The sequence below is a fragment of the Montipora capricornis genome, chromosome 6, assembly GCF_036669925.1.
Source record: "Montipora capricornis isolate CH-2021 chromosome 6, ASM3666992v2, whole genome shotgun sequence".
NCBI lineage: Eukaryota > Metazoa > Cnidaria > Anthozoa > Scleractinia > Acroporidae > Montipora > Montipora capricornis.
The window spans coordinates 43,689,679-43,704,678 of NC_090888.1; the positions used below are offsets into that span (position 1 = coordinate 43,689,679).

At 41.1% G+C, this 15,000-nt stretch overlaps 2 protein-coding genes across 2 annotated transcripts in view; one reads left to right on the forward strand and one right to left on the reverse strand.

Annotated features, from left to right (window-relative positions):
* Nucleotides 1–3,790: 3,790 nt before the first annotated feature.
* Nucleotides 3,791–6,214, reverse strand: LOC138053968 (ras-related protein Rab-6-like). Its single transcript, XM_068900489.1, has 3 exons — nt 6,028–6,214; nt 4,484–4,725; nt 3,791–4,057 (listed from the first exon to the last, which is right to left on the reverse strand). The coding sequence occupies exons 1-3, from the start codon at nt 6,212–6,214 to the stop codon at nt 3,791–3,793; spliced, it is 696 nt and encodes a 231-aa protein (XP_068756590.1).
* Nucleotides 6,215–11,587: 5,373 nt separating this feature from the next.
* Nucleotides 11,588–15,000, forward strand: part of LOC138052215 (acetyl-coenzyme A transporter 1-like) — a 12,175-nt gene continuing 8,762 nt past the window's right edge. Inside the window, exons 1-2 of the mRNA XM_068898597.1 lie at nt 11,588–12,187; nt 14,275–14,763. Of these exons, the coding sequence (XP_068754698.1) occupies nt 11,741–12,187; nt 14,275–14,763 (936 nt within the window). The 5' untranslated portion in view covers nt 11,588–11,740. The remainder of the gene's footprint in view (nt 12,188–14,274; nt 14,764–15,000) is intronic.

Sequence of the window (15,000 nt, forward strand, 5' to 3'; positions counted from 1 at the left end):
TCACTTTCAGCCCTTTTGGCTTGTCCGATGTGTAGGCCAGTGATAGAGGAAGGGGAAGGTTCGAAATCCGTTGGTGTCTCTCAAATTCCGCAAATAATAGCGGGAAGTACATGTAATGATATAATTAATTACTATTACGTCATGATTATAGAATAACAATAACGTTACATTTACATGCTAATTTCGTGTCATAGCGAAACAGCCGTGGCCTTCCACATCCTAAGAAGCTATGTCCAGCGAGAGTCACAAAATGCAACAAATGCGCTAAAGTTGCTCATCGGGCAAAAGCATGCAATTATCTCCCTGACAAGAAGGTGGCTGAGGTGAAGCTAACTGAGGACCAATAATATAATGATGAGTTTTTCCTGGGTGAAATCACTCAAGTATATGCTATTAGAGGACGTGCCAAAGAGGCATGGAAAGCAACGGTCAAGCTAAAAGAGCAACCAGCTGAATTCAAAGTAGACATATGCGCCGATGTTATAGTAATTCCACCAAACTTGTTCAACAAGCTGAAACCAGTACCTGAGCTTGCCAGAACAATCAAGTTGCTAATGGTTCAGTGTAAGCAGAAATCTAAGTGCCAAGGAACCTTTGCAGGCGCTTCACAAGAGCGAAATAAAGTTACCAGAGAGGAAATTTATGTCGTTGAAGATCTGGAGGGACCGCTGCTAGGAACACGGCCAGTAGAACATCTGAAGCTGATAAGCAGAATCGAAAGGGCGAGCAGCAACGACTACAATACTAATGTGGCTGAAACGTACCCCAAGTTTTTCGAAGGACTGGGAGTCATGAAGGACAGTTACAAAGTCACACTCCAAAAAGATGCCAAACCTTCTCACCTACCTTTTCCAAGGAAAGTGCCCCTCCCACTATATAGGAAAATCAAAGATGAGTTGGACAGAATGCTATAAACGGGCGTAATATCCAGCAGAGTAGACCAACCCTCTGATTGGTGTGCACCAATGGGGGCTACCCCCAAAAGCAATGGAAAGGTCAGGATCTGAGTAGACCTTAGCAGACTCAATAAATGTGTAAAGAGAGAGAATCACCCACTTCCTGCTGTTGATATGAACCCGGGCCGGTTTGCAAGTTCAAACGTAGTACAAAGCTTGATGCTAACTCAGGTTTATTTCAAATCAAGCTTGCGTGCGAATCGAGGATAAATTCAGTACTTATCCGCCTGTTAGAAGACGGGGTGACAGTTGAACTCGAAAAGTGTGAATTCGGCACAGACCGCGTCAGGTCCCCTGGTCAAGTCGTGAGCGCAAACGGAATTTAAGCTGATCCTACAAGGCTTCAAGCGATTGCAGACTTTCCACCACCACAGAACGTGCATGAAGTAAGAATTTTTCTGGGAATGGTAAACCAGTTAAGCAAGTTTTCAGGTCATCTTGCAGATAAGTTAAAGATCTTTAGAGCTCCACAACATAAGGGAAACCAGTGGACATGGGGAAAGGAGCAGTAGAAAGCATTCGAACAAATCAAAGTTGACCTCACTCGCAAGTCCCAGTACTGGCCCTGTACGACCCAAACAACGAGTCTAAAGTAGAGGGGGTGCCTCATGTTATGACTAGGCGGAGTAATCCTTCAGCTCCAACCAGACAATTCCTAGAGGCCAATATCATTTCTTTCAAGAGCAATGACGCCGACGGAGGCCAGGTACGTACAAATTGAAAAGGAAGTTCTTGCTCTTACCTGGGCATGTGAAAGATCGTGGGAGTACATTGTAGGGGAGTCTATCTACCTTAAAACAGACCAAAAGCCACTTGTACCCTTGTTGGCCCCACACACGCTGGACCAGCTTCCATCAAGGACCCAGAGTTGCAACTCAAGGCTTCAAGTTTGCAAACAAGCCAAACCGCAGCCTACAACTGGTGAACGAGAGATGACCGCACATATTGCCAGTGTTCTTTCCATGCTGCATGTCTCAGACACAAGGTTACAGCAAATTATGGAAGAACAAGACAAAGATCCAGTCTGCCGCCAGATAAATATTGTCGTGAGGGATGGTCTGACAAGCATTCTCCGAATGATGTCATAAGAACCTACTGGGCATATTGAGGCGAGATCATCAGTGGTACAGAAAATCCTACTTAAAGCATCGAGAATTGTAATCCCGTTCTCTATTAGTCTTAGATTCTAGACAAGATCCATGAAGGGCACCATGGAATTACGAAGTGCCGTGAGCGTGCTAAAAGCCCTGTCTGGTGGCCTGTAATTAGCAGAGAAATCCAAGACTTCATGCAACCCGGCCTGCAGAGTTTGCGCAATGCACCGAGAAAACAATCCTGAACAGCTAATCTCAACACAGCTGCCAGACCGTCGATCCGTGGCAAATCGTAACAAAAGATCTCTTTGAGTTGAAAGGTATTGAATACCTAATTATCACTGACTACTTTCCCACATCACATAAGTAGAGGTGGCAACTCTGACGAAGACAACAGAGTCCAGCGAAGTCATCAGAGCACTCAAATCCATCTTCGGTAGACATGGAACTCCAGAACAAGTGCCATCTGACAATGGCCCTCAATTCGACAGTGCAGAGTTTATAAAATTTTCTAAAGAGCGGTAATTCGAGAACAATACCAGCAGCCCTAAATGTCCTCAATCTAACGGAGAAGTGGAGCGGAGAGTTCAAACAGGGAAAAAATTCCTAATGAAAGAGAGGGACCCCGCGAAAGGACTCCTAGCCCATAAGTCAACACCGTTAGCATACAAGTTATCCCCAGCCCAGCTGTTGATGGGAAGAAAAATCAGAAATAGCGTGCCTATGTTTTACTGGCACACAGTTAGATCAAAATGGCCCTATTTTGACAATCTTCGAGCAAACGAGGCCCTGGGAAAGCTGAAGCAGGAAAGGGTTTTCAACAGAAGACACAAAGTAAAACTCTTGCCTCCTCTGGGGCGAGGAACAGACGTATTTGCGAAAGACCTTCAGCGCTCGGGAAGGATAGTGAAAGCTGCATTAACCCCTCGTTCGTATCAAATATAGAAACTCCTGACCGTACAATAAGAAGAGTCCGTGTCCATCTTACACCAATGCCAGAGCAGCTACATCCATGCAAAGCAACCAAGCGTCCAACCGAGTTGTGAGACCGTTGAAAACAATTCAAAGAACAGTGCATTTGCACCGATGCAAAGTGACATGGCGAAGGCTCCACCTACAACACCTATTTTTGACACCAAGCCTAAGCGAATTATTAAGCCTTAGAGAAAACCTACCTAGGTTTAGTACGACAGTGAACACGTAGGTTAGCCCTATTGTGGGTTTCAGTTTATTGTAAACTCTTTCTCACTAACTAAAACGGGGGGAAGTTATATCATACATGTAGTGCTATCTAGCAAGGGACACGTGGAAAGTATTAAAAGGATGGCGTTCAGTTAGTCTACACGTGCGATTATTCCGGAGTCGAATAACAAGACATCTGTTTACTTCTGTGTCCTCATCCAAAGGGTTTTGCTCCATGGATGCGTTGTCACACTAGGTGACAGAAGTAAGCTCGAGACTTTTAAAATTAATATCATTGAATAATGTTCTTACAAAATCAGTAGCGGGAGCCAAAGAATGACTAAAATATTGATATTTAATTTAAAGGTAGCCCTCTTTTATTAACTAAACATTCTATTCACAGAGAAAAATATTTTTTTGTTAAAAAGTCAGAGAATGTGTCGATATTGGTAATACACAAACTCGATTTCTCTGATTCGTTAGAATACACTGTAATGGGTTAATCGAACACAAGTCAATGATACACAACAACGTACAGCTCCTAAAACTCCTGAATACTTAATTGCATCTGCACGCATAGCCGGTCCTTTGAATCATTTTCTTTGAGTTCAGTCTTGATAGTCTTATTATTTTTCTATTTTCTTTGTCTTCTTCGCTGATTATATCAGGTTCCCCATTTTGTCTAAGCCTGTTCAAATCCTCCACGTATAAGTCTTTTGCTATCTTCCTGAATAACAACTCCACGTTAAATCCAGACATGGCACTGGTCTCCACATAAGGGATTTTAAAGAGTTCCGCTACACTATTGGCGCACTCATATGAAATCTAAAAAGAAACACGAAAAACCACGAAATGAACTTATTTCTAGTAGTTAAATAAAGAGAAGCTTCATTCTGACAACAAATACACTTTAATTATTTTATCACTAGCTTTGTTATGAAAAAGACAAAACGCGTTCCTGCATTAATAAAACTATGACTCGTTGCGCATTTGCAGTTGTGTGTGTGTGTGTGCGGGAGGGGGAGGGGGGCACGTACCATTTATATACATTTCATGACTTCATACCCTGCTCTCATTTATGCCGTCATCATAAGACAAATATAGCTAAACAAAAAAGGAACGAAAGGGAGTATGACAAAAAAATAGATTTATATCGTTTAAATGTGAGGCAAACCCAGGAATTATAAAACCCAAAATGGCTGAGCTCTTATGATAACAATACTGGGCGAAAATTGAAAGTGGTCCTTTTACCTGTCGCCTACTTGTGTCATCCACTTTGTTTCCAACAAGAACGATCAACGGTTTTTTCAAGCGCCCGTGTCTCTCTTGTTGCCCTAATTCAATCCAGTCCGGCACATTATCCAGAGAACAACAGTTTGTCACGTCAAAACAGACCAAGATAACGTGGCAATCACGCAGATACGACGGGATGAGACAGCGGAAACGTTCTTGGCCAGCAGTGTCCCAAATCTGTAGACGAACGCCAATGCCGTCTGAAATTTGGCGAAAACACGATGATCATGAAAAGTGTTGCGCTGGCCTAGTAAGGCTTTGTGTAACGCACAACACCAAATTGGAACGTTTCCAGATATTTTTACTCTGAAACCGCTCGTACCAAGTCAAACCAACTTATTAGGATAATTCACCCACATTGTACGACGTGAACAAGATGGAATAATGGCCAAAAACCTATTGGCGGTTTTCATCTGACGTCACGGCGGCCATGATGGTGTACAATGCAGTGAAATGTCTTTTGGGAATTTGACTCTGTTCTTATTCAAAACTTGTGGGGCCATTTTCTATTGTTTTGTACACCAGCATGGCCGTCTCATCACGTGGATGCAAACCAAATATTATATAAGTTATATTTTGAGGTGAGGTTTTGAATCGGAACCGACAACGCTACACAACACAATAATATTATTGGTTTAATTATATACATGAAAAAAAAATTAATAATAATAATACTCGATCCTGATTGGCTGAGCAGTACAGTTCAATTGTTACACAGTGCAACTACACAGTGCAAAAAGTTTACAACCAGCGGCAAATCACGCATCGAAATTCTGGATTATGTTTGGCTAATAAACAATAGGGTTTGGTCAGAACCAATCATATCTTTTGTTTTCAAATCAAGCGCGCACCCTCGATGGTGCAATTTATGGCGCAATTTTTCCTTGCTTGCTTGATACGCGTGCGTTTCTTCTACCTCACCATCTCGAAGTTTTTCACCTATCTTATTAATACGTACATAATCACATGATTTTTCTCGTGCAATCTTGAATAAATAAGCACTTGTAAAATTTACTCGTGCTTTCTTATTCCAAATTGCACTCGAAATCATGTGATTACCTATAAAAAAGGGAAGAATACTCGTGCTGCACGTGCGGCACAGTGCATTTGTTTGTCGTACCCCACAAAATAACAACGTGAAATCACCAAATTTTAGGTTTTGACAACAACGTGAGCATACAACGATAAACATGTATTTTCTTTCCTTGCTTTAAAATAATTCGTACCCGATCAGGTACAGGATAGTTCGCCGGTATTGTACAAATTGAACAAGGTGGAATAATCGCCAGATACGTATGATAGCACTAAGTTATATTCTTAAAGTGACGTTTTCGTTGACGTGTCGTTGTCCTTGCTTTAACCCTCTAATTTCTAGCCTATAACTTGAGTGGAATAGAAGTAAGGTAACTCCTCACGACCTATCCTCTACAACTTTTTGATGAACAAAACAAAAACGAAAAGGATCCAAAAGGGAGGGCGGAATGAAAAGGATGAGCACTTACTTAGATAAAGGGTCTTCGTAAAAAAGTCTATGCCAATCGTCGGCTGGTATTTGTCCTCAAATCCACTGTAAACGAATTTCCACACCAGGGCGGACTTTCCTACTCCTTGGTCACCCAAAACCACTACCTTAAATTTGCTCATGTTTTCAGTTTGATAAATTGAATCTAGGCTGCCCCGTGCTTGCATGTTGCATTTTCTTGGTGTCTTGGAACGCCGATGTTTATGACGTCACTTATGGCTGTTTCCGCGCGCACATTACTTTCCAGGCTTTCGCGCACTTGTAAACATCTGCCCATGGTCCTCATGTACCAAAGTTTTCAATCAAATCGTGCAAATTATCTATCTGACTTGGTAAAGAGCCACGCTTTAAAGAATCACTCCCTTGCGTTGCCTTGCCTTGCCTCACGTACATATTTTCAGTACAGATAACAACCACAACATAAAACAGGACAGTTAAATTAAATGGTTTATGTACCTTGGGGAGGAATATGTGCATTGGGGTTTCCCACGACTGATAATGCGGCCGTTTATTATGGTGACCATCACCATACTGACCTTTATCAAAGGCCATAAAAAGCTTCGGCGACGATAACGCCAAAAGAAAAATTATGGAGGCTCACGAAGCCTTTGAAGTATCTTTCATTGAGGATAATTGCCAAGAAATGAACGCTCTAAATAACGTGAACGTAGAGAGGCCTACTGAGAGAAAAAGAACTCCTTAGGAAGCAATTGCAAGGGCACGAATGACTGCCTCTAGCTGACTGGAAAATAAGGATGATGACATGCTTTTTCAGAAAGAGAAAATCAAAAACTGCTGGGAAGTGTATCATTGCCCAGGATTTGTATAGCGATCCTGGAAGACAACAATTAACTTTCCAGTTTCGAGAACCCTTGACTTGCCCGACACTCAGCAAAGCGTGCGCACGAGCATGAAAAGTGGCAAAGCCCTAGGTCCAAACTGAATTGCAGGGAAAGTCGGGGAGTCTGAAGGCTCTTGAAGATGTTGGTCTAGATCACGGGGATGGCAAAATGAGAAATCCGTAACCCAGAAGCCTCGATCTTCGTTTTGATGCGGCCCATCAGTTTTTGGTATTCTCTACTTGCACAGATCCCATAATACACTCCTTTTACCCCCATAAATCTGCATAGGCATTGTTTTCGATTTCTCTTGGGACATCTTCACGTCCCAGGAGAAATTGCAAACAATCATTATGCAACATTTTTGGTGGTAAAAGAGGTGTATCGTGGGATTTGTGCAAGTAGAACTATTTTTAGGACGTCTATTGCTAGATTTTTACGGAAGAAAGCGTGGTGGTATTGTGTTCCTTGCACAATACATGATTTTGCATTAAGCACGCGGCAGTACCTCGTGCGACTTCTTGGTTGCAGACCAATCAGAGGTTAATGCTGTAAAGGTGAGGAGGACATTGGACATCTCGTGACAATTACACGATGTACATAGGTTAGAAGGTCACCGACGTAATATTCCCATGCACCGTATTCAAGTATTTCGTGTGGCGCTGATCAACAGTGTTTAACTTAAGCACCCATTCCGAATAGCGCTGATCTACAAGTATTTAAGCCTAACACCCATTTCAAACCGGTTAGCTTTCAATTTTGGTGGTGGATATCGATTTAAATATTATAAAAATTCGTCACGATCATCGGATAAGATCGCGGAACCGAGAGGGCTTCTTAATTAGCAGCGCTGAAATTAACGTTAACATAAATTAACACGACTTAAATTAACTAGAATTTTTGAAATTCGCGTTAATTTCCTATCATAGGGTAATCCAATTATTCCAACAAGTTCCCAGCCTCGTAACCATATTCTTCTCGACAATGCATTTGACGGTTGACGGTTAATTACCCCATTTACATCCTTCTCTAGGCGTGGGCATGAAAAAATGGTGTGTTCATATTAGTGTTGATCATGAATCGCACTCGGGCACCGTGCTCGGGCACCAAGTGTGGACGCAGCCTAAGTTAAGACCTCAGAGGATTTCTTTGTACCAGGCGACTAAAAGGTAGACCTTGTGGTGTGAACGGACGAAGACCCAATCATTAGCTAAGGCGAAGACCCAGAAGCCCTGACTGAAAAGACCCACCCAAATTGATGTCAAAGCAATGACCACCTACAATGTAGCGCCCTAAGAGGTGTTCTTTAAAAAATTAAATTATTGTTTGTTATTTACAAAATATAATTTATTTATGTTGTCAAAAACTTGACAAGAAACAGACCGACTTTGATGAATTTAAGCAACGAATTGCTTTTCTTAGCTCGATCTTTTAAATTTCTTTATTCACTTAGTCCATGCCCAACTTGTCCATCACACTTGTGTTTGTGTGTGTCTTTTTTGTATGTGTCCCGTGTTGTACGATTGTGTGAGTGTGGTATAAAATAATGCAAAGCGAAACGAACCTCGAACGGTGTTAGCACCACCAGGGATATTTGTAAACCGTTTATTTTTGAAATGTAAAATTACAAACTATAACTTAATCTTGTTACTTTCAATAAAGGTTTGCATTATTTAATTAAAAATCAAATTGCGTAGCTACGTTGGAACATTTTCATTTTTGGAAAAAAAAGGGTGACAAATATAAAATTTACAATGTTCGCTGAAACGCAATCCATGCAGTGATAAGTTCGGAGAAGTAGAAAGGTGGAGATTCACCTCAACTGGTTAAGCTTGACTCTGTCAACTACTAATCTAATTCCTGGATAGGGACGTATACAAAACATGGACCTCAGGTCCATGGACCACCCCTTTGGATCCGGTCTATGGACCCCTTCAAGGACCCGGTCCATGGACTACCCATGGGGAGGGACCACGCGTTACAAGCCGAAAATTCTTTACACGAAGGAGAGAAGTAATCCTCGCACTTATATAAGCTAATCAAATGGTACACTCATGAAATTAGGGAATAATTTCACTTGCGTTTAGTCCAAAATCAAATAATACTTGATTTTGGACAAAACGGGCGTAAAATTATTCCCTAATTTCACCCGTCACCATTTGATTACCCATACTTATCTCTTAGAGACACCTGAAGAATTCAGGTGGCTCCACAACCTTGTTACCATGGTCTCTCGTGTAACCGGTTACAAGAGAGACCCTTGTAACGAGGTTGTTGGCTTCAATGGGATTCGAACCCAAGACTTCTGCGATACCGGCGCAGTAGCTATGAATAGCAGATCAATTTGTTGGGCTCATTTTTTTCCCGTGAAAGACTCAATGAATGAAAAGGAATATATATCTGAAGTGCGGGTCAAAGACGAATCCCTTTGGAGCCACCAAATAGATGGTATAGGTGTCAACAAGAGACAATTTCTTAAATCAGTAGCCTAACACCCCTATAATTCACAGACCGCGATTTCATTTTGGACTGAATTTCCCTGGAATTAGACACCCGCAGGAGCCCGATGACCAATCACAAGAAACTAACTTGACGTTATATTGTCGACGAACCGTCGAACTGTCTTTGGTTTTTTTTTTTTTTAGGAAAAAAGAGGCTAAAAATAGATTGATCTGTAAAAATCCCATGACATAGGCTTAGGCCTTGTTTCTATAGTCTCGGGTACCCGAGATAACCCTTCCCCTGAATTACCCTTTGCGAGATATTTTTCCTCTCATTTGTTTAAAAAATTCTATCAACCGTTTACATGAGGAGGGCGAGACAACTCGAGAAGGCGAGACAACTCGGGGAGCCGAGTTGTTTCGCCTCGGCAGGTAGGGTAACCCTGGCAGGCGAGACAGCAAAATCTTGAATGCGCACGCAACAATTTGGGTGCTTACTCATGTTGCCAGCGTTTGCTTTCGAATGGAAAGGTTTTTCCCGCCAAAATTCTCCCCGCAGTCAACGAAAACTCTCGTTTCCAAAAACAGCCTTTTATTTAAACTACACATTACTGCTACGTTAAGATTGTCAGTCCATTTTCTGTATGTGAAAGTGCAACTATATTTAATAAAAACGAACTAGAAAGAAAGAAAAGCAAATGATATCACGTATTTTCTGAAATCAAAATGGCCGCCGTATCTGCAAAATGGTCTATAAGACATTTTTGCAGATACGGCGGCCATTTTGATTTCTATTGTTTCGAAAGTCATTATGGGATGGTCATGGGGCAAATTTTTATGTATTTTCCCCTTAGGCATCCCATAATAGTTATTTGAAACATGTATGCATGGGGTCAACTTTGTCCCAGTCACGCAATTCTCATATAGATAATGGATAAAGTTTTCTCGGGAAGGAGGGCTCCCTCGGGTAACCGAGACCATATAAACAGGTCCTTAGTAGGGAAGTTGTTCGCTCCTAATCATGGGCTATCAAAATCAAAACGTTGCTATAGACCCCCTCAAATAGCCATTCTCGAGTCCCTTAAACTCTTCAGTTATCCTTTTTTGTGCCAAGTGTGACCTTTGTCTGGTTCGACTCACAACCATATTTGGTAAATCACGTGACCGAAACAGAAAATGGCTGAAAACTCAGCGAATTAACTACGCTTTTCACAAATGTTTAATCCCACATTATAAGAACATTCTAACACAAAATCCGTATTTTAAACAAATTATTTTTTAAAAAAATTGTGACGTCATAAGGCCCTCTTTTGATACACTTTTCAAAATATCAATTCCGGATTTTTTTTTTGCCGAAATAGAAATTCCATGCCTAAGTTTACGAAAAATCATAGGACGGTTCCCACCCGGTGAAAAAAATTGCCTCTTCCTATTGTTTCCCGAGAGTTTTTACATGTTTTCCACTAAAGCGCACAGCAGAGGACTGGGACTAGTTGCGCATGCGCCTTCTGATTTAAAGTAATGTCAAGTAATGTCAGATTTCCATTGAAAAAGTTACTTCAAAGGACCATCCATGCAACATTTCTGTAGGGCTCTTTTCTAAATATCTTCCTCAGCAACTATTGTCTTTCTGTAGTTAAGAGCCACAAAACATGGACCACCCCTGTGGACCCGGTTCATGGACTACTCCAGTGGACCACTCCTCATTTGTAAACTCCACGCCTTTTATAAGCAGAAAAGAAAGAAGTTATCCTCGCACTTACCTGGACAATACGCCTTATTCCAAAATGGCCGCTAATTTAGTATTCTTTTGTCTTATTGCAAATTGTCCCTTTTGACCTCGTTTAAAGTTTTAACTTTGAACGAGGCCAAAAGGGCCAATTTTACGTTTGAAAGCGAGACCAAAAGGGCCAATTTGCAATAAAGCAAAAGAATACTAAAAATGGCGGTCAGTGTAAAACGCAGACTGCGACTGCAGACTGCAGACCGGGGGTAAAATGCAGAACGAGGTTATAATTTAACTGTTGAAAAGGCCCAAACCCATTAGAAATGCTAACAGTTTAAAAGCCTAAATATTGTTTTAGGCCTAATTAGGCCTAAGGTTAGCATTTCTAAGGGGTTTGGGCTTTTTCAACCGCAAAGGTTATAACTTCAGACTGCATTTTACCCCTTGTCTGCAGTCTGCGTTTTACACTGACCGCTAAAAATGGCGGGCCAGCGTTCTCCTTTATTATACGATTTATACGTCATGTAAGGCTTCCTGATCATACACACACCTGTGAAAATTCGCCACGTTTTTTTCTCTTTCACATGTTGTGTTTATTGCAAGCTTATCGCTTTCCGTTTTGAAAGAGTATTAGAGGTTCTGAATATGCAGTGTTACTCTGCCAAGTAACAAGTTACATTTGAAGAAATGATCACAAGATCGCGAGGCGCAGAGGCAGCGAGAAAAAACGAAGAGTTGGCTCGATATGATCGTCAAGAAGAAGACCAACTCGTAGTTGATTTTACCACGAAAAAAGGAATGGCAAACGGACAAGCGGACGAAGTCAAATTGATGGAAGAAAACGTAAAACCAAATTTAAAAGGAGATAAAGGGAAGATAGCCCTTCTTGTGTTTCTGTATGTTTTACAGGGCATTCCCCTCGGATTGGCCGGCGCCATGCCGATGTTGCTACAAACACGGAAAATAGCTTACAAAGACCAAGCTACGTTTAGCTTTGTGTTTTGGCCGTTTAGTACAAAGCTTTTATGGGCTCCCATCGTCGACACGGCGTACTTTTCTAGCTTTGGACGAAGGAAAACTTGGCTTGTGCCAGTGCAATACTTGATCGGGATTTTCATGCTTGTGTTATCTCAGGTGAGTGTCAACAACCGGGACGTTACAAATCGATAGAAATCGATCATCGCGAACTACTACTTGATAATTGTTAATCCATTTAGCTAAAATCATCGATAAATATCGATAATCACAAGGTTTGGCTGGTATTCACTCGGTTGAGAGAACAAGTCAACTCAGAGTTAAGTAACGCTAATTTGTCTTACCTTAAAACCTCTTCCATTCCTGGTCATGAAATCCGTGATATATCTAACTCATTCGCATTTGAAGCAATTTTTAAAACTGTAGTTTGGGCGAAAACAGCACACCGTAACGATCAGTGTAAACATGTATCAGATGTATACGCTGGTCTATAAACACTGAAAACGTATATGTACTTTCTACTTGCTTGCAGTTATTTACATTAAAACGTGTCGGCGGATCGACTTAAATGTGGGAGTAACGAATTGCGGGCAAAACAGCTGTAATTCGGCCCAAACCATCCAAATTCGTTCAATTTCATACGGTGTTTCAGAAAGCAAAGTTCCTCGAGAATTTCACAGAGATCTGTTTACAATGCCACCCCACTGAAATGTTGCCAATTGGCATTATTTCTCGGTTATAACAGTATTGTAATTTTGATTCATGTTAAATTTCACGCGCGCCATGAGCGTCGTTTTGTCGTTTGAATTCGCAAACGTTCGTGTAACCATCAGACTTCTATAAAAATTTATGCCAATCATGCCGCTTCAGACTCTCGTCTTTAGAGACGAGACACTCGTCTCGCGAGAAATGAGACGAGACTGGTAACTTGCTTTTCAGCGGTACTGTACCTTCACCAACAGGAGCCAGGATGAATCGGTGTCTGACATTTGCAGACTGCAGACTAACGCTAAATCTCAATTATTGATAGCTAACCATTTTAAAACGGGTTCTTAGACTTAAATAATGTTTATCAGCGCTATTTGAAATGGATACTTAGACTTAAATGATGTTTATCAGTGCTATTTGTAGCCAGTCTGCAGTCTGCAAATGTCAGACACCGGGATGAATTGAGCCAATCGTTGAATGAATTTCGTTTCTGCATGAGCTGTATATCAGTATCGAATCAGCTGATACACATGGGAATCACTATTTCCAGCTACAGTACTGCTCAAAAGTAAGTTATCACCTAGCGTCGCGTTTCCTTGGTGCTGCGAATCAGTTTAAATACCAAACAAAAGGTCAATTAAAATCGTGCGCGAGTGTCAAGCCACTGCACTTACAGATTTTTTCCGTCGTGCGCCACGCAATTCCTGTAGCACGAGATGTGATTTGCGTAGCGCATAACGCGATTCCTGTAACATGCGACGTGAGTTGCGTGGTGCACGAGGGTCGTAACTTACTTTTGAGCGGTACTGTATTTACACAGATCATTATAGAATTTGACAGCATTTGGATTTTGTAATGTAAAATGTTGTCCCTATTAGCTCCAATGTTTCTGCACAATCATTCCATAGAGAAGACATTTGTTTACAAACAGTCTTTATTTGTTTCTCTAATTTTCCAAACACTGGCACTGTCTTTTGACAGCCTGAGTTCAACGGGTTTGAACCCATGACCTCGCAATTCCAGTGCTACGCTTGAACAAACTGAGCTAGTGTATGTCAAGCCACTGATGTTGGTAGCTGGTCATTTGTGGGTTCAAATGTTCCCGTGATGATTGAATCAATGAACGAAATGATATAATTTTAAGCTGAATCATATATTGAATGCCGGATATGAAATGTGAAGTGAAGCTATGATCCTCACAGTTATGGTGGTGCGTTGTTGCAAGGATCATAGGTTCGCTCGATTTAATATCCACAGTTCAATATGTGATTCATTTCATATATCATTTTGTTCATTGATTCATTTATCTCAGGAACATTTGAACCCACAAATGACCAGCTCCTAACATCAGGGGCTTCATAGCTCAGTTGGTGAGAGCGTCACACCGGCATCGCAAGGTCACGAGTTCAAACCCTGTTGATGTCCTGAATTTTTCAGGATTCTCTACCCAATTGCTGAAATTGCATTCAAAACTGCCAGGATCATAACTTCACTTGAATGCATGTTACTGTTTTTTATTTTATATTTATTTTTTGCAGCATATTGAAGAATTAATGGGTGAAAAAACTGAGGAGGGCCCAAGCATTTTGTCCTTAACTGCTATCTTCTTCTGCCTCAACTTCCTTGCTGCAACTCAAGACATTGCTGTGGATGGCTGGGCCCTCACTATGTTATCTCGCAAGAATGTTGGTTATGCATCCACTTGCAACAGTGTAGGTCAGACAGCGGGATATTTCATGGGAAATGTTGTGTTCTTGGCTTTAACATCTGCTGACCTAAGTAACAAGTATCTTAGAACTGAACCTCAGTCAACAGGAGTTGTAACGTTTTCTGGATTCTTTTACTTTTGGGGAATTGTATTCCTAGTTTGCACAACATTAGTTGGATTGTTTAAGAGAGAAAAGTCAGAAAAAGAACTTCATGGAGAGGAAGCAGTGGAAGGAATTGTGGATGGCTATAAAACATTGGTAAAAATTATGCGCCGTCCCAGTATTTTAAAATTTATTTTCGTTCTTCTCACTATTAAGGTAGGCGTAAATTATTGAATGATGTATACATGTATACTGTAAGTTTGTAAACAAGGACTGATGAACATTAGCTTTTACCTGGTCTAATTTTTGGATTGTTTCTCACTCACTGGTCTTGTTCCTAAGTCTGGTATACACACTCTGTATGTTCATGTACATGTAACTAACATTCAGAATTGAGTTTTAAGATTATAAAGGCAGTAGTCATGGGGTGTGTTTTGGAGGAGATGACATTTT